We start from the raw sequence: 26,400 nt of genomic DNA on the forward strand, positions 1-26,400 counted from the left end.
TGAAAAATGCAAAAAAATGCCAATTTTGGCTAGTGTTTGTGACTAAGTGGCTACTGTAAAGACTGGACATACCCCGTTTGCAATACCTTGGGTTGTCTACTATTGCAAATGGTATGCCATCATAGGGGTAATTTTCATTCTTGGGCTACCATAGGGTCTCAAAGGCAAGGTGCCCAATCTGGCAAATTTTAATGTGAAAAAAATGAAACACAAGCCTTATATTTGATGCTGTAACTTTTGAAAACACCATAAAACCTGTACATGAGGGGTACTGTTGTACTCGGGAGACTTCGCTGAACACAAATATTTGTGTTTCAAAACAGTAAAAAGTATCGCAGCAATAATATCGTCCGTGTAAGTGCTGTTTGTGCATGAAAAATGCAAAAAACGTCACTTTTACTGGCGATATCATCGTTGTAATACATTTTACTGTTTTGAAACAATAATATTTGTATTCAGCGAAGTCCCCCGAGTAGAACAGTAACCCCCATGTACAGGTTTTATGATGTCTTGGAAAGTTATATTGTTAAATATTGTGCTAGCAAATTAAATTCCCTTTACTTTCGGCATGGGTTGTCAGGCAGGTCCCGCTAATTGTAATTAATTAAGATACCCAATTATGTAAAAATATTACATAAATATATATGTAGAATTAATATATGTATATATATATACATATGTGAATATATATGTATATATATATATATATATATAATTTTTTTTTATATTTTTATTTATATATAGGTATATATATAGTGATATATACGTATATATTTATGTATATAGATATATATATTATTTCGTTCTACGTGTTTTTTTGATATAAATATATATATATATTAATATCACAATACAGTTAGAACGAAATAACATTTTTTATAATTATTTTTTTCATATTTACATATTTAATTTTTTTATATTATATATAAATATATATATATATAACAATAATTATATATATATTTAATCAGTATCAGTCTACGTGTAATTTGATATTAATATATATATATATATATAATTATATATATATTAATAGTAAAATACACCTATACAGTGTACGTGTGTGTATGTATATGTGTATATATATACTTAGATCATATATTTATATATAATATATATATATGATCTAAGTATATATTATTATTTTTTTACACTTTTAACATTTATTTTATATTATTTTCAGCCAGCAAGGGGACCACCTGTCATTACAGGCAGTCCCCCTGCTGGCAATACAGAAGCCAGCTATACCGGCCATGTGATTGTGAGGTCCTCGCAAGGACCTCACTCTCACATGGCCGGGTGGGACCGGAGGAGGAAGATCTGCCGCGGGGGGGCTCCCTGGGAGTCCCCCCAACCGCGATCGCCGGCGTGGGACCGCCGGCGACCGGGTAAGTAAGGAAAGACCGGAGGGCGTACTATTACGCCCTGCGGCGTTTAGAGCCGCTTTAAAAAGGACGTAATAGTACGCCCTCCGGTCTTAAGGCGTTAAGCACAGCACTTGACAGACTTAAATATTTCCACATATATTGATACTATCCTGCAATTACCACCATCACATCAAAAGTAACACATGCTAGTATTATCGATACTATTGGCAAGATTACTTTGTATATTATTTTGATACACATACCGTGATGATCTTTGCTCAAATCTGACTAATATACATAGAGAATCTTGCTTACACTGGACCTACTTTCTACCGACAATTAAGCCAGTCATGTATACTGGCCTTTTAAAGGCTAAGGAATTTATGTATATAGCCATTTTGCTTATAAGTTAAGTTGTTGTTACAATTGTCTCCACCACAGAGATCACGCCATTACTTTAGATACTGGTATATATCCAGGAAGTCCTCTCCTCACTTACATGAGAAGATTTGGGCTTTTTTTTTTTTTTTCATACATTTGGGGTTAAGCCCCGAGACCCCCCTGGAGTGTCTCATTGGTGTATTATCTCTGTGACTGTGTTAACACTTAAGACACATGTTTGTGTTACGCTGTTGTCTGGGTGTGACACAGTCATAGAACCCTTTTCTATATTGAAAAATTATATCCTTGAATATTCTGTTTTTGCAAGTATGCATCTAGTTGCTGTTTAAATATCTGTACGGACTCTGATAAAACCACTTCTTCAGGCAGAGAATTTAATATCCTTATTGTTCATATGGTTTAAAACCCTTTCCTTTGCGTTAGACTAAATCTTCTTTCTTCCTGTAGCCCACCTCAAGTTCTTCTTGTGTTTGGTTATCTCTAATTTGCTTCAATTAAAGGGACACTATAGTCACCTGAACAACGTTAGCTTAATGAAGCAGTTTTGGTGTATAGAACATGCCCCTGCAGCCTCACTGCTCAATCCTCTGCCATTTAGGAGTTAAATCCCTTTGTTTATGAACCCTAGTCATACCTCCCTGCATGTGACATGCAAAGCCTTCCATAAACACTTCCTGTAAAGAGAGCCCTATTTAGGCTTTCTTCATTGCAAGTTCTGTTTAATTAAGATTTTCTTATCCCCTGCTATGGTAATAGCTTGCTAGACTCTACAAGAGCCTCCTGTATGTGATTAAAGTTCAATTTAGAGATTGAGATACAATTATTTAAGGTAAATTACATCTGTTTGAAAGTAAAACCAGTTTTTTTTTTCATGCAGGCTCTGTCAATCATAGCCAGGGGAGGTGTGGCTAGGGCTGCATAAACAGAAACAAAGTGATTTAACTCCTAAATGACAGTGAATTGAGCAGTGAAATGGCAGGGGAATGATCTATACACTAAAACTGCTTTATTTAGCTTAAGTAATTTAGGTGACTATAGTGTTCCTTTAAGGGTATACGTTGCTTGTGCATTCTTGACTCCGAAGTACATAACTTTACATTTATTGTAGAAAAATGCAATCTGTCATTTGAGTGCCCAGTCCCCCAGTCTATCTAAATCTCTCTGCAGCAAAGTCATATCTTACTCACATTGTATTACTTTACAGAGTTTTGTGTCATCTGCAAACACTGAAACATGACTTTCAATGCCTTTTTCAAGATCATTTAAAAACATGTTAAATAGACGGCGTCCTAAAACAGAACCCTGAGGGACACCACTTGCCACCTCTGTCCAACTTGGAAATTAACCATTAATGACAACGTTGTACTCTATTTTTAAGCCAATGTTCTACCCAAGAACAAGAAATTTAATGTAAACTGATTTCTTTGCGTTTGAACACTAATCTATTGTGTGGAACTGTATCAGACACCTTGGCAAAATCCAACTAGATCACATCCACAATCAAAATAGATCACATTGCCTTTTATAGTCAGATGGGAAGATGAACTTGGGACATGGTTCTCTGAACCTTAATGTGCCAAAATTATGATTTTGATGCCTTAGTGCAACTGTAAGCTACTCACAAGGTGAACAATATAAAGATGGACACAGCTAATACGAATGTAGGGGTAAAAAAGCAGCCCCTCAATAGGGACACTTCAAAAGGCACTATAGTCAATACACAAAGAGATAGTATATGAGTAAGAGTTACCCAAACATACACTGGAGGGCGATACTTACCAATATGTGTTTAAATTGACTTAGTTTATTGTAAGACAAAATATTGGAACAGAAAAACTTACAACTGTAAAAATAAGGACATTAACACGGTACTATTATAAGACCAGGAAAAAATTATAATAATTAGTCGCGTTTTGTCCCGTCTTAGTCAGGACTTCCTCAGGAGAAAGTAACAATCTCAGTAATGATTGTTGCTTTCTCCTGAGGATGTCCTGACTACGATGGGACGAAACGCGTAGAGCCACGAGATCCAGGAACATAGACCCTATTTCCACCAATTCACCATCTTCATAGGTTATTACTTAGCCCCTTGGAGTCGCGACCAGTGGGGCTTCTGATTGCACCTTTACATTGACTTTAGTGGTTGGTTTCGGAATTATAATGTTTTCCTGGTTTTATAATAGTACTGTGTTAATGTCCTAATTTTTACAGTTCTATGTTTTACTGTTCCAATATTTTGACTTACAATAAACTATGTCACTTTAAACACATTTGTTTATTTTAGCTATTTATTTTCATCTCACTATTTTGTGGGTACTTCGCTCCCTCCAGTGTATGTTTGGGAAACTCACTCACTCATATATACGATCTGTTTGTGTACTCACAAGGTGATATCTGACCCCTGATCGTTTGTACAAAATATCCCAAGAGCATACTGACTTGTGCCAGACATTTGGGAAGAGGAAGTCACAATGTTACAGATATGATATATGTATCACATATTGCGGTTCAGCCATTTTGGAAGCAGGTGCATGCTGCATTGAATAGTAGAGTTTATAATAGTGGCGATGTTCATACATAACACGATAATGCCAGTACCCGAATATAAACGGTCATTGGCTAGACATCTCTTAACATTGGCAAAGTCCTTGAACCTGGCCCTCTGTAGACAGGGCACTGTTTCAACGTTCAGGCAATGGGTAAAGAGATTAGAGCTATGGAAGAGCAGACAGTGGCCCTATTTGATAGGAATGAAATATTTTTAGAGACATAGAGACTGTGGCTGATATGTGTCCTCCTTAACAGAGGAGATACTGGGAATAAGGGTGGTGGCCTCCTGGGGCTCACCAGTAGAGCTACACCAGATCATGTTATGAAAATAAAATTTGGCTCACCTTTATCTAACGTTCCAGATTTGTTTTATTTTTTATGCCTTCCGTCCCTTATCTTCTATCCTTTTTCCTTCTCAAGATTCCTTGCTACCCAAGTTTTTGTTTTTGTTTTTTTTAATGAATAGTATCATGGATTGGCTGCAGATTCAGAAATACACTGTTACGACATATTGAAATATCAGATAACAATGGAATGTTATGCTAAGTGTATCGTGGATGTTTTGATAAGATGTCAAACACATTTCTTTAGGACTGAAAAGCTTGTTAGTCGTATGATTTGTACAATTGTTCTATAGTAGAGTTAGACCTCCTAAAGGGGTAGTTTTTCATTTGTTCTTACCCTGAATAAGTCATTAATAAATAGTGGTAACTTACTGAGGTCTATTTTTTTGTTGTTCTTGAAGCTCTTTAATTATAAACACAGAGGAATATAAAAACACAATAGTTATGTTTCCAGTATATTATAGATGGGGGAATGAAAGAGTGGAGGTATAAAAGTGGGGGGGAATCTCTTTTGGAAATCCCTACCATTGTGCAAGCGCCATTATTCATTTGTCTCTATTTTTATTATACATCTGCTCTGAGCGTGAGGAAATTTTTGTGTGTGCAAATTCAATTTGATCCATGCAGGGCAAGTGGCTAAGCCAGGGTCTGTTCAGAATCTGGGTCTCCTTTGAGCACCTGTCAGCCCAGAACCTCTACAGCTGAGTGAGATCACTCAACCACTGTGTTCTCAATTAATTTAAAGGTCTGTATGCAGTGCAGTGCTGGATGCAGCTTATTGATCATTCTGGGTCCACTAAATGTTCACCCAGCTGACAGAGGGAAGGCCCAAGTATCAACCGCTTATCCTTTATGGAGTTAAATTGCTGTATGCAGTGCTCATCAAAAATCTGGAAAGTGTGGCATGCTGATCTCACCTGGTGGGTTTGGTCCACTAAAAATGTCCCCAGCTGACAGAGGGGAGGCTGAATTTATCAGGCAGCCATGAGAGCATGGGCCTTCAGGGGCGTGGTCACACCAGCCAAAATGTAAGAAAAGGAAATGTGTTTTTGTGTGTGTAGTGTGTGTGTTTGTGTATGTATCTGTATGTGTCAGTGTCTGTATGTCTGTGCATCTGCATGTGTTTTAGAGTATGTGTCTGTAGTTTCACTGTATGTATCTGTCTGTCAGTGTATAGGTCTCTGTCAGTGTATATGCATGTGTGTATGTATCTGTGTGTCAGGTTGTGTATGTGTATATGCATGTGTGTCAGTATAGCGGTGTGTCAGTGTATGTGTCCGTGTGTACATGTCAGTGTGTGTATATCGTTGTGTCTGTATGTATGTCAGGGTATGTATCTGTGTGTCAGAGTGTGTGTCAGGGTATGCAACCTTAAGTGTGTCAGTGTATGTATCTACATGTCTGTGTATCGGCTTGTGTGTCAGGGTGTGTATCTCTGTGTATCTGCATGTGTGTGAAGGTATGTATCTGTGTGCCAGTGTGTGTCAATGTATGTAGCTGTGTGTCAGGATGTGTATCTTAGTGTCAGTGTGTGTACATATGTGTGTCTGTGTATGTGTCAGGGTATGTGTCTGTATGTCTGTGTATCTGCATGTGTGTCAGGGTATATATCTGTATGCCAGTGTCTGTATCTGTATGTCAGTATCTGCATGTTTGTCAGTGTGTCATTGTGGGTATCTGTGTGTCTGTATCTGTGTATTTGTGTCAGTGTCTGTATCTGTGTGTCAGTGTGTGTATCTGCGTGTCAGTGTACGTGTGTGTGTATCTGCATGTGTGTCAGTGTTTCATTCTGTCTGTATGTGTATGTGTGTCGGTTTGTGCGTCTGGGGCAGAGGAGAGCCTGGGACAAAGGAGAGTCTGGGGCGGAGGAGAAGCCGGGAGAGCCTGGGGAGGAAGAGGAGCAGGTGGAGCCTCGGGCAGAGTCTCCAGGTGTGAGCAGGAATTTAACTACATTCACACCACACTGTAGCCAATGGAGATTTAAATACTCATTTAAAGAGCTGTATGCAGTGCTCACTTTGTACACCACATACAGCTCATATGTCAGTCTGGGGCCACTGGCTTCAGCTGACAAAAGAGAGCCCCAAGTATTAGTTGATATCTAGTGTCAGCAGAGACTTAACACTAACCATGCTGCCATAACGGTGTTAAAGCCCACTTGGTGGAGGACGGCATGAAATGTCTTAACGTTGAAGGGGTTAAACATTTAGGACAACTCACAATAAATTAATAAATACATAAATCAGTAGTATTGTCTCCTTCTAGAAATCCTATTAACTATCATTGCTTGACTCCTAGATTATTGATGGCCACATAGGTCAAACACCTCTTCTACTCAACCCTAAGCATGGAATTATAGCGACAAGTAGGCAAATTGTACCGGAGATTTGAGAGGCAGAGACTTACACCCTCATGGCTCCTACAAAACAAATGAAAATCACGGACCCGCTCAGACACGGAAAAAAAGATTTCCCTAAACACATCCAAGATGGCAATGCCATGGAGGCCTAATCTCCCACTTTGGAAGGGACAGCTGACCAGTAGCCTATGCTAACAGCTTCAGAAGACAACCTGGTTACAGATAGAAGTCTTAATAAAATGCTGCAGATTTTAAACAAATCACTGCTTCCCTCCATAAGGATCTTGCAGAGCTGGGGGAAAGGACACACCACCTTGAACACAAAATGGAAGAACTGTGTACAGCTGACAACAACGTGGTAGACAAACTACAAAAGCTGGAACAAGAGAAGGTGACAATGAGGCAAAAGGTAGCAGAACTCGAAGATAGGTTACGGCACAATAATGTGAAATTCCGTGTCATACCGGACGGAGTCTCAGTAGAGGTTTTACCTGCCTTCATTAAAGCACTGTGCACTGCAGTTATACCGGATCTCGAGGAGACAGCGTGGCTGATGGATAGAGTCCACCGACTGCCATGACCTGCCAGATTTACAGAAGACACTCCTTGAGATCCGATAGTGCACTTTCACTACTATTGTCCAAAGACCAGTTACTCAATGCTACCAGAAAACTACCCACTCTCCCAGCTCCATACCAAGATGTTAACCTGTATGTGGACCTCTCAGCTATAACTATGGCATGCAGGCATGAATTTATTAATTCGCTATCAAGATTACTAGATTACTAGCAGTATCCTTTGTATATAGTTTCCTATTCTCATTCTATGACTGGTGCATTATAATACCAAGTTAATTGTTTCATGTCAATTTGCCATGTGGCCCACAGTTGAGTATTACCTGTTTGAACACATTTCAAACTTTTACGTGCTTGGCACCCACCAGCTCCCTTCAGCTGCTCTCCCCTTTTACTGGGGATGGTGCAAGTAGTATGACACATTTAAGCTCAAAGGCAGAAATACTCTTGGTATGAAACAGGATAAGGATATCACAAACAAAACAAAAAAAATAATTGAAAAAAAAAACAGAAAGAAAAGAGAAAATATTAGCATAATAGGTTTGCAGTAAAACATACTTGGTTGCTGACTGCAACGTGCATATCAATGGGCTTAGCCACATGTGTTGCCCGCGTTAATGACCCCCCAGGCTGCCCACACAGGCATGGATTTATCTGTTCCTGTATCCACCATGCTACCGAATCTCTAAAACGAGAGTCCCTGTATATATATGTAACCCTTTTTTGCCCTGCTCCTGGCAACAAGCCGTAGCTAGCGGCAGTTACACCTTCTTCTGTTGCTGACAGGGATCTTGAGCCTCCGCTATAGTTGGGAGATCGGGACATCTTGTTCTGACGCAGTGCCTCCACTCAGTGCAACTTCTATTTATGGAGAACCCACCCCACATGAGTACCCTCCACTTAATACCTCAGAGACATGAAATGACTACAGACATGGAAATACACACTGTATTGTGGTTAAAGAGATACACATATAACAGCAGAAATAACAATGCAGTTCCTGGCTAATGTTAAATGATGATAAAGTCCCTGATGTAGGAATGATAGTCACAAGAGTCTTTAGCAACAGGAATGTAGACAACAAATTTCCCTTAATAACATCAATAACTACATCTGAACAGTTAAACTCATAGGTACCTGCAGGTAAATTATGTGCACAACGTTGGGGCCCTTAGGTGTAGGTAGCGCTACCCACAGTTATAAGGGAGAATCCTGAAGCAATCTCTGGAGACAGTACCTTTGAGTGACTTCTGTAACTGCAGATATTTCCAGAGAGATCCAGCAGAATGTAGAACAACAGCAGAACACCAATGGCAATCCTTTCTCTTCCTTCTGCTGGCAGGATGCAAGAGCTCATTCACACTCCTGCAGAAAGTTCCAGAATTTGCAGGGAGCTGAACATAAAATAACAAGTATTCCAATTCTCCTAACAGAGCAGTAGGAAGTCTCCAACTTCTTGAGGTTGCAGTGCACTCGCCTTCCCCTGTTATTATTTCACTGTCCCAGCAGTAATTGACCATATAAACAGGTAGGAACACACTTTCTTTAAGCAGACTCAGAGAACATTGCTTCTCCCCTGTCCGTTTCTTCCTGCCACCCTGCCACCCCCCCCCCCCCTTTCACTAGCTCCAAAACCCTATCCATTGGAGAGAAATTTCTGTTTTGGGCCGTCGCCCTACGCCACATATAAAGACCTGACGAGGAAATGGATGTTCACAGTGGTGAAACAGGGCCAATGTTTAGATATAGTTTATTTGCTTTTAGTTTTAGTTCTATGTAGGCTTCCACTATGCCAGGCACACTGAAAATTATCTCGCCAAGGCACACTTGATCCAAATTTGGATATTTCTAAGAGAAAACAATGGACAGCCTGGCCCACAGACACAATTGTTGAGTAAGAGATTTGCTAATATGTTACACGGTCATGGGTTTTATGATACTTGGAGGTGTCTTTATCTTTTTTTTGTAAGGCTCTCGCGAGACTTACACTGGGAGCTGACCGAGGTGCTGCACGGACCTCCGCGGAGGAGAAGGGAGCTGACAGGAGCTGCAGGAGAGGTAAGTAAACGCTCTGCAGCCCCCACAGCCCCCTGTCTGTATTATGGCAATGTAAATTGCCATAATACAGACAGTGACTCGAGTATAAGCCGAGTTGGGGTTTTTCAGCACAAAAATGTGCTGAAAAACTCGGCTTATACTCGAGTATATACGGTAATTACATAAATAATTTTATAAATATACACATAGACTTCAAATATATAAATATGTATATATGTGTGTATATATATATATATATATATATATATATATATATATATATATATATATATATATATATTAATAGGCAGGTCCCTCAAATATCAATCAATAAAATTACTTAATTTATGTAAAAATATTACATAAATATGCACGTAGAATTTAAATGTATATATAGAATTGCCACCAAGAGAAATCTTCACGTATCTAAGGTTGAAATATCCTCTCACTACCAGACGGGTGCGAGCATGCCAATATTCTGACATCACTCCCTTTGGTCACAAATGCCTAGGACCCAAATCTAAACCACTATAGTTATGCTATAATGCATTGACTGCCATGGGTGAGAATGTGAAATTACCTTATATGTTAAAATGGGAAGAAGACCTGGACAAAACGTCTTCTCTATCCCAATGGGCTACACCTTAAGGGCTACAAAATTGTCATCCCACTGCCTAACACATTGGGAAGCATATTGCAAGGTCTTAATGATATGGCACTTTGTACCAAAACTAATTGCACATATCAACGAGAATTCTTCCCCAAATTGTTGGAGATGTTCTAGTGCAATAGGATCCTTACAACATATTTTTTGGGACTGTAAAGAGCTACAACACTTTTGGGTCAGGATAAGTACACTCCTCCAATTAATAACTGGTACACATATATCCCCGCAACAATAACATTACTTGTTCCATCTGATACCCTTGTTAGATGAACTACCACACAGAGTAGTAATCATCCACCTTCTCCTGGCAGCAAAGCTAAGCATTGCGACCTGCTGGAGGACAACCCAACTTCATTCGACAAAAGAAGTCCTTGATAGACTAGACAGCACCTATCATTACAAAAAATTGCTCACAGCATTCAGGGTAAAAAAGCCATACATACAAAGCTGTGGTGCAGCTGGGCTCTACATAGGACACGATTATTGGGACTACAGGCTAGGCAAACCTGAGGTTGTGCCATTATGTAATTGGTGCAGATGATTGTATTGTGGTATCCTGTTACATTTTTATGATACCCTATAACTGCTAGGGATTCTCATGCATAGACTGAATGACTCAATACCTTCACAAGGGCTTGTCCTGAGCTTTTCTCTCCCTCCCCACCAATTCCCTTGCTCTACCTCCTTTCACGTTTCTTTTCATTCTTCTCTTAGAGGCACCTGCTAGTTTGAGACAAATGTAGTGACTCTGAAATGAGTTATGATGTGTGAACTTTGTTAAGAGATATCCCTCATGCATGCCTATACCTAAAATTGGGCATAGCACAGATATGCAACCAATAATGGAAGTCTAAGTTGACATTATCTCTCTTCGAACTTTGAGCATTGATTGTATGATTTGGTGGTGTTGTGATGATTGAATGTAAATTTAATGTCACACTGTTACACCACAGCCAAGTGTTTGTCTGCTATCCTGATATATACCCTGAGCAATGATTCACAAAAATCTTGTATCAAATCACTATACTGCATTTTGCTCCCATGTTACAAGTAATGAACTTTGTTATTTATGACTGTAACTGTACCACTACTGTCAATCGCATACCGGATATTGCACTGACCGACTCGATAACTTATATAAGCCAATGTACCTCTTTGGTATTTGTATTTGTGTTTGAAATTGTTTGACTGATCTTTTTCTTTGTAACAAAAAAACTAAAAGAAACTAATAATAATGATACATTAGAGAAAAAACTTACAGGGAGAGATGGGATACAAACGAGCACGTATTCCTGTGTTAACCTAGAAGAAAAAGTAAAATGTTACTTTTAAGACAGAACTCAAGATTGGTTTTGTGTTTTTAGTATTTGTTGTGTTGAAGAATAATTATATAACAATTGAAAACTTGCTATAGTGGTTATGGTGCCAGTAGTGTTCATTTATATGTCATTATCTGCCCATGTACCATCATAGAATAATCCATGTGCCTAGGATCTAAATTATAAGTAAAGTCGACCACTGTTAACCTACTACGAGACAGTTAAATGCAGCCAAATCCTCTCCTACCTTTTATGTGCTCTGCTATCCTGTGTGTGTATAGGGGGTATCATGAAAAGCAAAACAGGGTTTTCTGGGATGCAAGCATTATCTGTCCTGTTGTTTCAATATGCCCTGTATCTAGGGGCTTTTTTATAGTTTACAGAAAAACATCAGTCTTGAGTCTAAAGTTAAACTTGATGACCCATATATAGGGAAAATCTCATAGTCCAATAAAAATGCAAATACTATATGTATGCAACAGGGCTATTTTCTCAACCAGTATTTGTTTAACCTATCAGGAAATAGCAAAATTAAGTACATTTCTACTATTTTAACTTAAAATTCCCTGGTTCATTTCCAAAAAATTCTCAAATTGTTGAATACTAATGGTATTGTGCTTTACTGTGTATAAGGAAATGATTTGAAGTTGTTATACCTGTTAAAACAGAGCATTGATAAGATTAGAACTAAATATACTGAAAGATAAATACAGGACATGCTAATATATCAAAATCAGTTAAATCACAAGTGTGTCTGTAACCATTTATTTAAAAAGAAAGTATTTTAATAAAAAAGTAGATAATCACGTAGTCCCTATTCATAAGGGTATTTCTCTATATACTTGTGTTGAGGCAATATGGGGGAGTTAAATAATATAATGAAGCACTCAATTAAAAGCATACAATAGGCATCAAAACATATTTAGCTTAATGAAGCTATTTGGTTGTATGGATCATATCCCTGCAATCTCACTGCTTAATTTTCTGCTGTTTACAAGGTAAATCACTTTTGTTTCTGTTTACGCAGTCTCAGCCACACTTTCCACAGCTGTGACTCAAATAGCCTGCATGAAAGAATTATATAATTTATGTTCAGCAAAGTCTCCCGAGTATAACAGTACCCCCCATGTACAGGTTTTATGGTGTTTTTGAAAGTTGCAGAGTCAAATATAAGGCTTGCATTTCACTGTATAAACATCGCAGTTTGTATATTCATATCAAAATACAGTTAGAACAAATTAAAACTGGTATATCATTTTTTTTATTTTTTTTATTATTGTTTTATTTTATTTTTCATTTTATTACTTTTTATTTATATATATATATATATATATATATATATATTTAACGTCATTCTAAGTGTATTTTAATATTAATATATAATTAAAATACACTTTTATTAATGATTTATGTATGTGTATATAAAATTACTTAGATCAAATAAGCTGGCTATTCCGGGCATGTGATCACGAGGACCCCGCGATCACATGGCCGGGGAGACCGGATCGGTCATAGGGGGTCTGTCTGAGCTCCCAGGCAGACCCCGGGATCACGACCGCCGCTGTGTTTGTGACTGAATGTCTACTAGAAAAGACTGGACATACCCCATTTGCAATACCTTGTTTTGCCTACTTTTGTGAATGGTATGCCATCATGTGGGTAATTCTCAATCCTGGGCTACCATAAGCTCTCAAAGGCAACATAACCAATTTGGCAAATTTCAATGAAAAAAAATTAAATGGTAAGCCTTATATTTCACCCTGTAACTTTTAAAAACACTATAAAACCAGTACATGGGGGATACTGTTATACTCGGGAGACTTTGCTGAACACAAATATTTGTGTTTCAAAACAGTAAAACGCATCACAACAATTATATCATCAGTGAAAGTACCGTTTGTGTGTGAAAAATGCAAAAAAACATCACTTTTACTGACAATATCATGGTTGTGATATGTTTTATGGTTTAGAAACACTAATATTTGTGTTCAGCGAAGTCTCCTGAGTAAAACAGTACCCCATATGCACAGGTTTTAGGGTGTGTTGGAAAGTTACAGGGTTAAATATAGTGCTAGCAAATAAAATTCTCTGGACTTTTGGCCTGGGTTGTCAGGCAGGTCCCTCAAATATCAATCAATAAAATTACTTAATTTATGTAAAAATATTACATAAATATGCACATATATATATATACACACACACACACACATATATACATATTTATATATTTGAAATCTATGTGTATATTTATGAAATTATTTATGTAATTATGTATATGGATATACATATATTTCGTATTTTTATTTCTATATACATAGAAATAGATATATACAATTTCATTCTAAGTGTATTTTTTTTAATTTAACAATTTTTATTTGTTTTGGGAGTAGGGTACAGAAAAGAAGAGGGGAGGTAGGTGCGGGACGGATAGATCAGTAACTTTGTCAACACTCAAGTCTTGCATTTTGTGGCATGTGATATAATATTACTTTACAGCAATATAGCAAAAGAATAGAATAGAATAGTAGGCAGAGTCATCACAAACGCTCTTCAACAATACCATTCCTGTCTGGCTACTCGCTACTGTGGGTTCACCTCTGTTCTTGTCCCATCCAGGGCATACCCAGGATGTCAACTACACCTGTGTGCTTATTTTGCATCTGGTACATGTGTTGCTCACATCACCCATTGTGTTCGAAACCTGCTATGAGGACTTTATTTCCCCCTTGGGTTGTGTGTGCAGCTTTACAGACCCTGTTATACAGATGTGTATAATAGGTGTGGTTCATGTGGGCTGCCAATAATTGCAAATAAATGCAAATGTTTTGCCTTGCCCCGTTTGCTTCCCCCCTCCCCCTCATTTGATGTGCTTATGCCTTCTCTCAGCTGTATTCCAGGTTGCAAGGTGTGGATATCACAGGGAATGGTTGACAGGAGGGTGTGTAGTCAGGGTGGGCTAGCACTTCAGTTGGTCAGTGGTTAGGGGATTCTCATCCTGTGGGTACCCGTACATGGGAGATGTTTCTCCGTGGAGCTTGGGCCTCCTAGTGGAAAAGTATGATTGGTCTAAGTGTTCATATGTCCTGTCTGTGGTTTCAGTTCCGTGCTTCCCTTTCTGGGGAGGCTCTAATAGGTCAAACTATAGTGGTTGCTTTTAGCACGTAGTTGTCCCAGATTTTATTTAGCCTCAATGGTAGTGGCGTTGGGTGTTATGTATAAGTGTGCCATTTGTTCATAGTCCCAGTTGAGAGTTACTTGTTCCCATAGGGCTTGTTTACTTGGGACTTTACTTGTCTTCTAGGCCCATGCTAACAATGTATGCGCTGCCATCAAGATTTGGAAAGGGAGTTTAATATGAGGTCTGAACATGCATGTTGGTAGTATGAACAGTATACAGTGGTCAGGCATGTGTCTTTGCTCTATTTGGGTAACGTCATTTCTGCATTGACCATTTTCCAGAAACTTTGGAATAACGGGCAGGACCACCAGACATGTAGCATTGTTCCCACACCTCCAACATCTATTTAAAAAATTTGGGTACATGTGTGGAGGTTTGTTGGGTACATAGTACCACCGGTACTGTATTTTCCTCATTAGTTCTAGGTGTGTTACCTCTGTGTGCCAATTACACTGTTGCCCGCTGTTCGTCTGATATTGTGTACCCTAATTCTCTATGCCATGCATCTCTGAATGTCCTAGTCTCATGCAAATCTATGTTGAGCAGCACATTGTATGTAATTGAAAGTGTTTTCCTCAGTGGAGTCTGAGATGTGCACAGCTTTTCGAATTGTGAAAGTTAGGTTGCTCCTGTTCCTACGTCACAGTTCTCTAATATATATGACTTCAATTGTAGATATGAAAATAACAGTTTGTTCGGTAGACTAAACTTGGCCTGCAAGTCCAGGAAAGGCATAATTTTGTTATTTTGAAGCAACTGACACAAGCGTGTACAGCCCTGCGTGGTCCATGGTTTATAGTCCAGTGTTGGGACTAGGATACTCATGCTCTGTATTAACGTGGCCAGAGGTGTTGGTCTGACCATGCAAAGGGAGCCCCTTGTCCAGTCCCACATCTGAAAAGTGAGAATTGTGGTGGGGAGGGTGTTGGTGTCCAAGAGGTGGAGTGCCCTTGGAACCCAAATGAGATGTTTAAGGCTCTGTTGTCTCGCTCAGTGTGCCTCTATATCTGCCCATTGTGGATGGTCGACTACGGATTGTAATGGCACTTCAGCGGCCACTATTGCAACCTTAAAATAGATTTTTACGTCCGGAAGGGCCCAGAACACCTTTTTGCTTGGGTTTTGTTAGTATTGCATTAGCTACTCTAGGTTTACATTTGTTTCACACAAATCTGACCAAAATTCTCTGGAGTTTGGTGAGGTAAGTTTTTAATAGGGTAGAAGCCTTCCCATCTCTGCATGGTAGAGATGAAACCGTTAAGAAGCGGTTCATAGTTTTGTTTATATAGCATGGAGGGATTTTTAGTTTGTTTTATGCCCAGGAAGGTGAGGTAGTACTCCCTCCAGTCGAAGGGAAAATATGCCCTCAGCCCCTCCATCTGTACCAATCCCTGCCCTATGTATAGTGCTTGGGTTTTTGACATGTTCAATTTGTAATATGAATACCTCCCACATGTTTCAATTAGTGTTAGCAGGTGTGGTAATGATGTGCATTGATCTGTCAAAGTGAGGAGTATGTCGTCAACAAATAGATTGGCAGTATATTCCCTGTGTCTTATCTGCACTCAGTGTATTTGCTTGTGCTGTCTGATTTGGAATGGCAAAGGTTTCAATGCCATGACATATAACAGTGGGGAAAGCCGTCATCCCTGTCAAGAGCCATTCGTAATGGGGAAAGTGTCGGATAAAAAGCCTGCGTTGACCACCTGCGCAGATGGTGTGGAGTATAATGCTTTGACTGCTAAAAGGAAGTTCTGGGGGATATAAATTTCTTCAAGACCCCTGCAAGGAATTCCCAGTGCAGCCGGTCAAAAGCTTTTTCCGCGCCAAGTGATAATTACAATCCCCCCCGTGAGTGCTGTAAACTGATTACTCTTAGGTTGCGGCCTACCCTTCATTTACCCTAGCTTCTAGTTGACCATTAAGCACTGATCCAGCTACTGTTTGTCCATTAAACTGTGGATTATGTCTAGTACTTTGCACGTGTTGTCGCTGCCTTGGCACCCTTTGATAAATCCTACTTTGGCACCCTTTGATAAATCCCACTTCGTCTGTGTTAATTATACTTGGTAGGACTGTGCTCAGCCTGGCCACTATAACTTTAGTGAATAATTTAATGTCTGTATTCAGAAGTTAAATTGGATGGAAATTTGGGGTGTGTGTGGGTGGTTTACCAGGTTTGTGGAGTGTCACTACATGCGTGAACAGGTTTTCTCTTGGAATTGCTCGGAGGCTAATGGCTTCATTAAAAGTCTCTGTCAGATGGGGGACTAGGGTGGTTCTGAACTCTTTATAGTAACAATTTGCAAAGCCATCTAGGCTGGGGGCTTGTTTTTGGGCAGAGCGAGGATTGCTTTGCTAGCTTCGGTATCTGAGATTGGGGATGACAACGTTTGACTCTGTTCGTCCGTAATTTTGGGTAGAGGGAGGGGGTTTAAGTATTGTTTTATGTCTGGGAGCATCAGCTGGTGTAGGGAAGTGTCATTTTTTAAAAATTGTACAGGGAGGCATAATATCTCGCAAATTCATTGCTTATATCCTTTGGTGCTAAGATCTTTTTGCCTTTTTGGGATACCATATGCGATTTTTTTAATTTATTGTTTTGGTTAGCTTGTTGACTCCATAGCCTGGTTGCTAACAATTTGCCTGCTTTGTTGCCCTGCAAGTAGTGTTATGCTTTAAGTCTGTGTAGCTTGTACCCCGTTTTCTCTAGTGCCTGTTGATGAATTAGTCTGGTTATTTTTGGATTTGGGCCTGCAAATTGTTAGAAGGGGAAATTTGTTTTGTCTCGTTAACTCCAGGAGTTCTTTTTGCAAACTTGCGAGTTGTGCCTGTGATAGTTTTCAAATGTACGAGGCCCTCCGTATTAATAAGCCTCAGATAACTGCCTTATGCGTTTGCCAGTAGTTTGCCAGAGTGGTCTCGTCAGAGCCATTTTATGAGAAGAATACTTTCATCTGGGCCTCCTGTTCCCTTGCAAAATTGACGTCTACCTGGAGAAACTCGTTTAGCCTCCATGGACTACAGTGTGTGGGATCGTAAACATATTTGAGTGTTGGGGTCACTGGCACATGGTCAGACCAGGATAGCCCCCCAATCTCAAATTGTCTAATTTGATCTAATGCCTGTCCCGATATAAGGAAGCCATCTATTCTTGAGTAAGAATTATGGAATTATTAAACATAAAACATTTCTCGCTATTGTGAAGTTGTCTCCACGCGTCATACATATGGGGTGTGTGCAACAATTTTTGGATTGCTTTGCATTGCCTTTTTAAAGATCTGAGTCTAGGGATATGTACAGTGAGTGTGGTGTCTAGAGTGGAATCAAGGATGTGGTTGAGGTCTCCATATATGGTAGTGATCCCCTGTTGTTTCTCTGCCAATTTAGTGAGAATTTTGTGTAGGAAGTTTCTTTGTTCAGTGTTAGGTGCATATATATTGACTATGGTTTATTTATTTTATCCTATTGAATGTGCCCATGACAATAGCATATCTTCCATCCCTGTCCAATATATAGGAGTGGGGTGAGAATGCCACATGCCTGCTGATCAATATAGAGGTTCCCTTTGTCTGTGTTGAGGAAGTGGCGTGAAACTGGTAAGGGTATTCTCTACTTCGGAATTTCGGGTGTGAGTTTGATTTGAAATGAGTGTCCTGCAGGCAGATAATATCTGCTTTTTGTGAGCCATGTTCTCTGCCTAAAAGGTGCCATTTTACTGGGGAGTTTAAACCCCTTACATTGTATATATTCATGGGGGTCTAAACCCTGTTGCGGTTATGAGATCTTCTAATAGGATTTGGAATCTAAGTGAGGGTGCTGCAAGTTCCAGCTGCAACGAGCAGTGCAGATCGCCTCTTAGTAACATTCTAATGGTGTTATGTACCCAGAGAGTTTGATACCCTGTCTTAGGTATAGGGTGCGTCCCTCTTGTCTCAAGGAGATGGAGGGATTGTTTTTTCAGGGTGGGCAGAACAAGGCCATAGTGGAATAGAAGGAAAAGAAAGTATATAGAGATGCTGTGTGCAGGGTGTCCTGCCACAGTGAGATGAAGGCACCCCGTGTGAGTGTGTGGGGGGTGGAGGTAACCAACCTCCATATTGGTGGCTAACAAGCTCAATTTGTTGTCCATAAACATAAACATGTATGCTGAGCCACTGATCCTGCTGTGGGAATGTTTATGACTTGTATTTAGGGGATACCAATGTTTTGCTGCCTTTTGGGCTTGTCTGCAGAGATTTAACCCCTTAAGGACCAAACTTCTGGAATAAAAGGGAATCATGACATGTCACACATGTCATGTGTCCTTAAGGGGTTAAAGGAACACTATAGTCACCTAAATTACTTTAGCTAAATAAAGCAGTTTAGTGTATATATCATTCCCCTGCAATTTCACTGCTCAATTCACTGTAATTTAGGAGTTAAATCACTTTGTTTCTGTTTATGCAGCCCTAGCCACACCTCCCCTGTCTATGATTGACAGAGCCTGCATGAAAAAAAAAACTGATTTCACTTTCAAACAGATGTAATTTACCTTAAATAATTGTATCTCAATCTTTAAATTGAACTTTAATCACATACAGGAGTCTCTTGCAGGGTCTAGCAAGCTATTAACATAGCAGGGGATAAGAAAACCTTAATTAAACAGAACTTGCAATAAAGAAAGCCTAAATAGGGCTCTCTTTACAGGAAGTGTTTATGGAAGGCTGTGCAAGTCACATGCAGGGAGGTGTGACTAGGGTTCATAAACAAAGGGATTTAACTCCTAAATGGCAGAGGATTGAGCAGTGAGGCTGCAGGGGCATGTTCTATACACCAAAACTGCTTCATTAAGCTAAAGTTGTTCAGGTGACTATAGTGTCCCTTTAATCACTATGAATGAGCAGCAGTGTGCTGCTTGCAAGGGATCTCAGCAATCTTACCTTGTAACCTGTGATATACAGGCTGAATGGGCCTGCATTCTAACGCTGACTAACTAATCGTTTGCATTATCTGTAACAGACACTTAGTCTGACATAACACAGATATTGTGCAAGGTATACTTACGATTTGTTAACCAAGTCTTTTAGTTTCTGGGACCTCTCCGTGCCTCTGCGATGTTCTTCTCGATTCCAGCAACTTTCCTTTCAGTGCCCCCTGTTCCCTCGCATGCGGGGTAAGCAGATTCCACTCCTGGAGTCTTCTTTGTCCTTCTTCTGGGGTCTGGATGACTTTTATACCGCCGTCGTTGATGCCTTGGCTCCACAGTATTTCCAGTATTGAAGCAAAGGGTTTCCTCTTGCTGAGCGTAGCTGCTAAGTAAGCAAAGATTTTGACAGTGGAGTATTCTTCTGGTGGTTTGGATGTATTGCGGCTTGCTTTCAGGACGTGTTCTTTTATATGGTAAAAGTTTGCCCTGAGGAATACATCTTGTGGTACAGAATCTGGCAAGTGTTTGGGTCTCGGGACAGAGTGCATCCTATCTACCAGAAACATGTCCGCAGGAATTTCTAGAGCATATGCGTGGCAGGCCTGTCGCGTACGCATGAAAGTCTGCAGATTGAATGCTCTGAGGAACCCCCCGAAGCCTCAGATTGTTTCTGCGGGCTCGGTCTTTGTTGTCCATGAGTTTAGATTGCATGATAGTGAGTTTTTGTTCTATATCCTCCACGTGGCTAGCTAGATCATTGAGCGCCGTAGCAAATTTGTCAAGCCTGTTTTCCATATGGGATGTTCTGGACCCGAGCTCCTGTATGTCCTGCCTCAGGGTGTTAAGAGAGGATTGCCAGCTCGTGATTAGTTCGGTGGATAGATCATCCAGTGGAGGTGCCTGCATCAGAGCCGTCATTGCCATCTTGGATTTCAGCCTGCAAGGTATGCAGATATGTTTTTCCGGCCAAAAAAATTAAGCTTCTCAACTTTCACAGTGTTCTTTCTGCTCTTGTGGTGAGACATAATCGGTTCGTTGTTATTGTGGTGGTTATGGAGGCTGGGATTGCAAGGGATTGTGAGCTCAGGTGCAAGAGCAAGGAACTATGCAGCCATCTTGCTCGGTGGTTAGCCACGCCCCCCATTCTAAGTTTATTTTGATGTAAATATATGAATATTTATATATATATATATATATATATATATATTAATATCAAAATACAGTTAGAATAAAATTACATATATATATATATATATATATATATATATATATATATATAATTTTTTTAGTTTTTTAAATTGCTTTATTTATTTTTATTAATATATCTATTATGTATATGTGTGTGTGTGTGTGTAATTTAATTCTACTTGTATTTTTTTTTTTTTTTTTTTAATTCTTTATTTTTCTTGTGCATGTGAAAAACATATAACATTTCGTCTTACAGTGCCACAACAGCATCAATAAGCGTATTTTGAACAGTAGTTAACAAGGCATGTGAGGAAACGGCACAATTTTATATGATAGTGTCATGCTAAATATTGAGATTTTATGTCAGGATGAAAGATGCAGATCTAAACACAAGGTCCCAGCTAGTTCAGGAATTGTCATGTTAGGTATAGTCAGGAGCAATTGCACAGGTCGCACATGAGTAGCAGGTTTTTGCTGGTAGCAGTGATATGTCAGACGTGATAGCAGCGTCGGTTTATATGTATGCGTGCTGGGTTCACATTAGAGTGTTAACAAGCTTTGTGGAAATGACTGACTGTGAACTGACAACGTACTGCTATGGAGTGTAGTATACCTGTGGAGTGCAGTTAGGTTGCAAGAGATTAATGTGGTGTAGGGTTAGCTGAGACCTTTATGTCTGCGTGTGAAATAAGGATTGAAAGTTGCAAACATTATGTGATGCTCTCTCTCTAGTTGCAGTTGTTATGCATAAGGGTGGTTAAAGGTGCGGCAGAGAGAGGGGATGGTTAATCCACTGAGGCCTCTAAGAGCTCGGTCAGGTGTACGTCGATCATGTAGTATATCAAAGGGGTGCATAAAATAATATAATGTAAAACAAATGGGCAACAGGCCTAACTAAAGCATAATAGGCATATCAGGTGGTAGTTAGAGGAGTCTCTTAAGTTCGGTTGCACAGGTCGACATCATCCAGGAAAAGCCCGGCTATCAGCCAATCCCTGTGTGTGGCAGTTCCCTTGGGATTCGTGGTAGTCCATGCCATGTTTGGTAGGGCTCTCTCTTGTATCCCACGCCCGTCAGCTTACCGGGTCCGTGGGGGTCATGTGCCATCTCACGTCGGCTGGGTATCAGTTCGTGGGGCCTCCGTCTGCCATGTCCTCGGCCCAAGGCCTTTGTGGGAGCCCGTGCCTGGTGTCCATTGATCCCTTCCTTAGGATCGTGGGCCCATGGGTTTTCCGGGTTTCGGGCGGCCCTCTGGGTATATGGACGGCGGTGGGGGGTTACCTCCATTAGAGCCCCCGGCTCGGAAGAGGAGCAGGCGTGGAAGGCCCCATCACCTCCCATCCGCACTGCAGGAGGCGTCAGTATATGCGAGCCGTGTCCCTTCATAGCCTCCAGCTTGGGTGAGTGGTGTGCTTCGGCTGTGTTGCTGTGGGACTGGTGATCTATATGAGAGGCTTGCCTTTGAGCTCGGTCGTGGATCCTGCTCCAGAATTTCTGGCAGATGTCATCAAATCTTTGGTTGAAAGCAGTGAGCCAGTCCTGTGTCCTCATGCCTGATAGTGGGTGCTGAGTCACTGGGACGGCGGCCATGTTGCGTGCGCCACTTGGGTCCCGAGTCGGCCCCTTACTTGATGTGCTGAGAGTGTGAGTCCTTCAGTGGGGACCGGGATATCCCTCCCGGCCCAGAGGGGGGGGCAGCGAGGCGAGTGGTAGACCTCCCCTGTGGCAGCCTCGCGTGGGGCAGGTGATCGGCCATTTCACCCGCCCGGCAGCGGAGGTAGGCCGCAATGTGGTCTCTGTGGGATGAAACGATCGGATAAGTCCGCAAAATCGCAGGGGCTTCCCCCAGGTTCGCCTACAGCTATATGCAGCTTTGCTGGGCACCGCTGGTCGGCTGGGCACCTGATGTCGGGCAGATTGCGAGGTTTAGATCAGGAGCTCAGGCGATGTGCAGCCAGCCGCCATGATGCCCAAGCCCCGCCCCCCCTCTACTTGTATTTTTATATTAATATATGCATATATTAATATAAAAATCCACTTAGTATGACATTATATATATATATATATATATATATATATATATACACACACGCGGAAATTGATTCCTTTTTAAGTACCCATTAAAACTTGGAACGTTGAGTATCTTGTATGAAAACCGCAACGGAACGAATTAATAGAATGCTTTTATGGATGGCGGCCATTTTGTCTCCCTAATGCAGGCAGCGGGACTTGGTCGTTGAGTGCCTGGAACTAATTTTAGCCAGGCACTCCCGCGAACACTGGTCACCACGGACCTGCTGCCCATTACAGTTCTGCTACACCTACACGAACGGTGTTCGGTAGATATGGCAGACCGTTCAAAAACTTCCCCGCGTTGGCGATTCAAAACTACCAAACGGATCTGGGTGATTTTGGGATATATTGTTTGCCCAGATCTCAGCTATGTGGGGATGTGACTTTTGGCTTTCCTTTTTTTTGGGGGGGGGGGGAGGGGTACTTTTGGTGTGGTTAGAAATTGTTAGATTTTTCTGACCCTGAGAGATATTGTAATTATCAATGTGTATTCCAATAATTATCTCTCGGATCATGGGAGGGGTTTCCCTGCATTTCTATGTGAGAAATACCATGTTGGGGATTTTGCATAAAAGGCCATGTGTGGTCCCAAAATAAGCCAGCATTCTCCCAGCATTAAGCCGTGGCTCATGTGTGGGGAGTTATGCGATACCGGCGACATTACACCTTCGGAATTATTGGAGTTATTTGATTGGGAAAAGGGCATCAGTGGCAGTGATACATTGACAGACGGCCACATATACATATATTGTTATTTTTTTTTTTTTTTTACTAAACTTTTTTATTTTAGTTTACAGCAGCAGGCAGCCCAGGCAGCCCCCCTGCAGGCAGATACATTGACGCCTATTGAGGCCATGTGACCAGGGTGGCCAAATTTGCCGAGGGGGGACTGTCTGGGCTGTCAGGCATTCCCCTCAGACTGGGAGCAATGCTAATCGCCGGCGGGGAAATGGCAGCAATCGGGTAAGCAATAAGTACGGCGGGGACATTCTATGCCACGGCTCCTTAAGGACAGCATATAACATCTTTAAGAGGCTAATTATGTTTCATATCTAAATATTTGATATGAAATAAAAGCCCTTTTTCTCCTAAACAAAATTATATATAATAAGTGTGGGTGCACCTAATATGAAAGAGGTGAAATATGGTTGAACAGACATATAGTCAAATTCGTGGTTTTGTTTACATTTTGTTTTGATCACAATGTATACAATTCCCTCTGTCCTTAACCCCTTAACCCCTTCAGGACGGAGTCAATAGTGCACGTTCTGATTAAAACAAAACATAAACAAAAACTGGAATTTGCACTATATGTCTGTTCAACCGTAATTCCCCGCTGTCACATTAAGTGCACCCACACTTATTATATATCATTTTGTTCAGGAGAAACAGGGCTTTAATTTATCATTAACTATTCATATATGGAATATAATTTATTATGAATAAAATTTTAAAAATGTGAGAAAATAAGATTTTTTTTTTTTTAAATTTGAATTTCCGTCTGACATTTTAGCTGTGAATGTCATAATAATGTTAGGTTTTACTGCAATAAAATGCACATATTTGTAATCAGCGATGTCTCACGAGTACAACAGTACCCCCCATTAACAGGTTTTATGGTGTTTTGGAAAGTTACAGGGTCAAATTGAAATTTGCCAGATTAGTAATGTTATGGGGGTAATTTTTATTCCTGGGCTACCTTACGGTCTCAAAGGCAACATAACCAACCTGTCGAATCTTAATGTGAAAAACTGAAACACAAGCCTTATATTTGACTCTGTAACTTTTGAAAACACCATAAAACCTGTACATGAGGGGTATTGTTATACTCGGGAGACTTCGCTGAACACAAATATTAGTGTTTCAAAACAGTAAAAAGTATCACAACAATTATATGGTCTGTGTAAGTGCCATTTGTGTGTGAAAAATGCAAAAAATGTCACTGTCACTGACGATATCGTCGTTGTAATACATTTTACTGTTTCAAAACACTAATATTTGTGTTCAGCAAAGTCTTCCGAGTAAAATAGTATCCCCCATGTACAGGTTTTATGGTGTCTTGGAAAGTTACAGGGTTAAATATAGTGCTAGCAAATGAAATTCCCTGAACTTTCGGCCTGGGTTGTCAGGTATTTCCTGCAAATATATATATATATATATATATATATATATATATATATGTGTGTATATCATTTTTTTAATAATTTTTATTTATATAAAGGTATATATATATATATATATATATATATATATATATATATATAGTGATATATACGTATATACTTATGTATATATATATATATATATATATTATTTTGTTCTACTTTTTTATATCAATATATATATATTAATTTTAAAATACAGTTAGAACGAAAATTACACATGTATATATATTTTTTTATTTATTTTTTTAACGTATTTACATATTTATTTTTATTATATATAAATATATATATATAATGAAAATTATATATATATATATTTAATAAATATCATTGTACTTGTATTTTGATATTAATATATATATATATATTAATATTAAAATAAACTTAGACTATGTATGTGTATGTGTGTATATGTGTGTATATATACTTAGATCATAGATCATATATATATTTATTATATATAAGTATATACTATTTATTTTTACACTGATTTAAACTGTTTTTTTTTTTTTCAGACAGCAGGGGGAGTACCTGTCCTTACAGGCACTCCACCTGCTGGTAATGCCTTGGACGGCTATGCCGTCCATGTGATCGCGAGGTCCTGGCAAGGACCTCGCGATCACATGGCCCAGGGAGGCCGAAGAGGACGGAGGGGGACTCCCTGGGCTCCCAGGTGAGTCCCCATACCGCGATCGCCGGCGTGGGATCGCCGGCGACCGGGTAAGTACTATGCCGCCCTGCGGCTTTTAGAGCCATCTAAATAAGGACGGCATAGAACGCCCTGCAGTCTTAAGGGGTTATCTCCTAAATGGCAGGGAACTGAGCAGTGGGACTGCAGGGGTAAGATCTATACAACAAAACTGCTTTATAAAGCTAAAGTTGCTTTTGGTGCTATAGTTGCACACAGACCTATGTACCTTAATAACCACACAAATTGCTATCCATACATACACAAACAACCAACACTAATAGATAACTTAAAACACATGTATTTATCCTCCCTTTCAAGCTCACCTGCATCAGTGCCAGTCTGGAAGACTAGTGAGAATTTTTTTGTAGCACACCACCTTTATTTTTCTTACAACACATCATTAGGGGGCAGTGGAGGCCCCAGTCCCCTTGAACTGTCTATAGAGAAGATCTAGTTGCTCAGAGAAGGAGCCACACAAATGTAAAATAAATATGAAAGTTTCATTAAAAAAAGAAAGAAGATCCCACCACTGTTTCTTGAGCATACTGCCCGAGGACTGGTCCTAGTAGATCTAAA

The 26,400-nt window shown here is 39.9% G+C and overlaps 1 protein-coding gene across 1 annotated transcript in view; it reads right to left on the bottom strand.

Annotated features, from left to right (window-relative positions):
* LOC134565935 (multidrug and toxin extrusion protein 2-like) overlaps window positions 1–26,400 on the bottom strand; it is a 177,925-nt gene that overhangs the window by 136,955 nt on the left and 14,570 nt on the right. The window contains exon 5 of the mRNA XM_063425667.1: window positions 11,561–11,603. Within this exon, the coding sequence (XP_063281737.1) occupies window positions 11,561–11,603 (43 nt within the window). The remainder of the gene's footprint in view (window positions 1–11,560; window positions 11,604–26,400) is intronic.

Source organism: Pelobates fuscus, chromosome 1, assembly GCF_036172605.1.
Source record: "Pelobates fuscus isolate aPelFus1 chromosome 1, aPelFus1.pri, whole genome shotgun sequence".
NCBI classification, from domain to species: domain Eukaryota; kingdom Metazoa; phylum Chordata; class Amphibia; order Anura; family Pelobatidae; genus Pelobates; species Pelobates fuscus.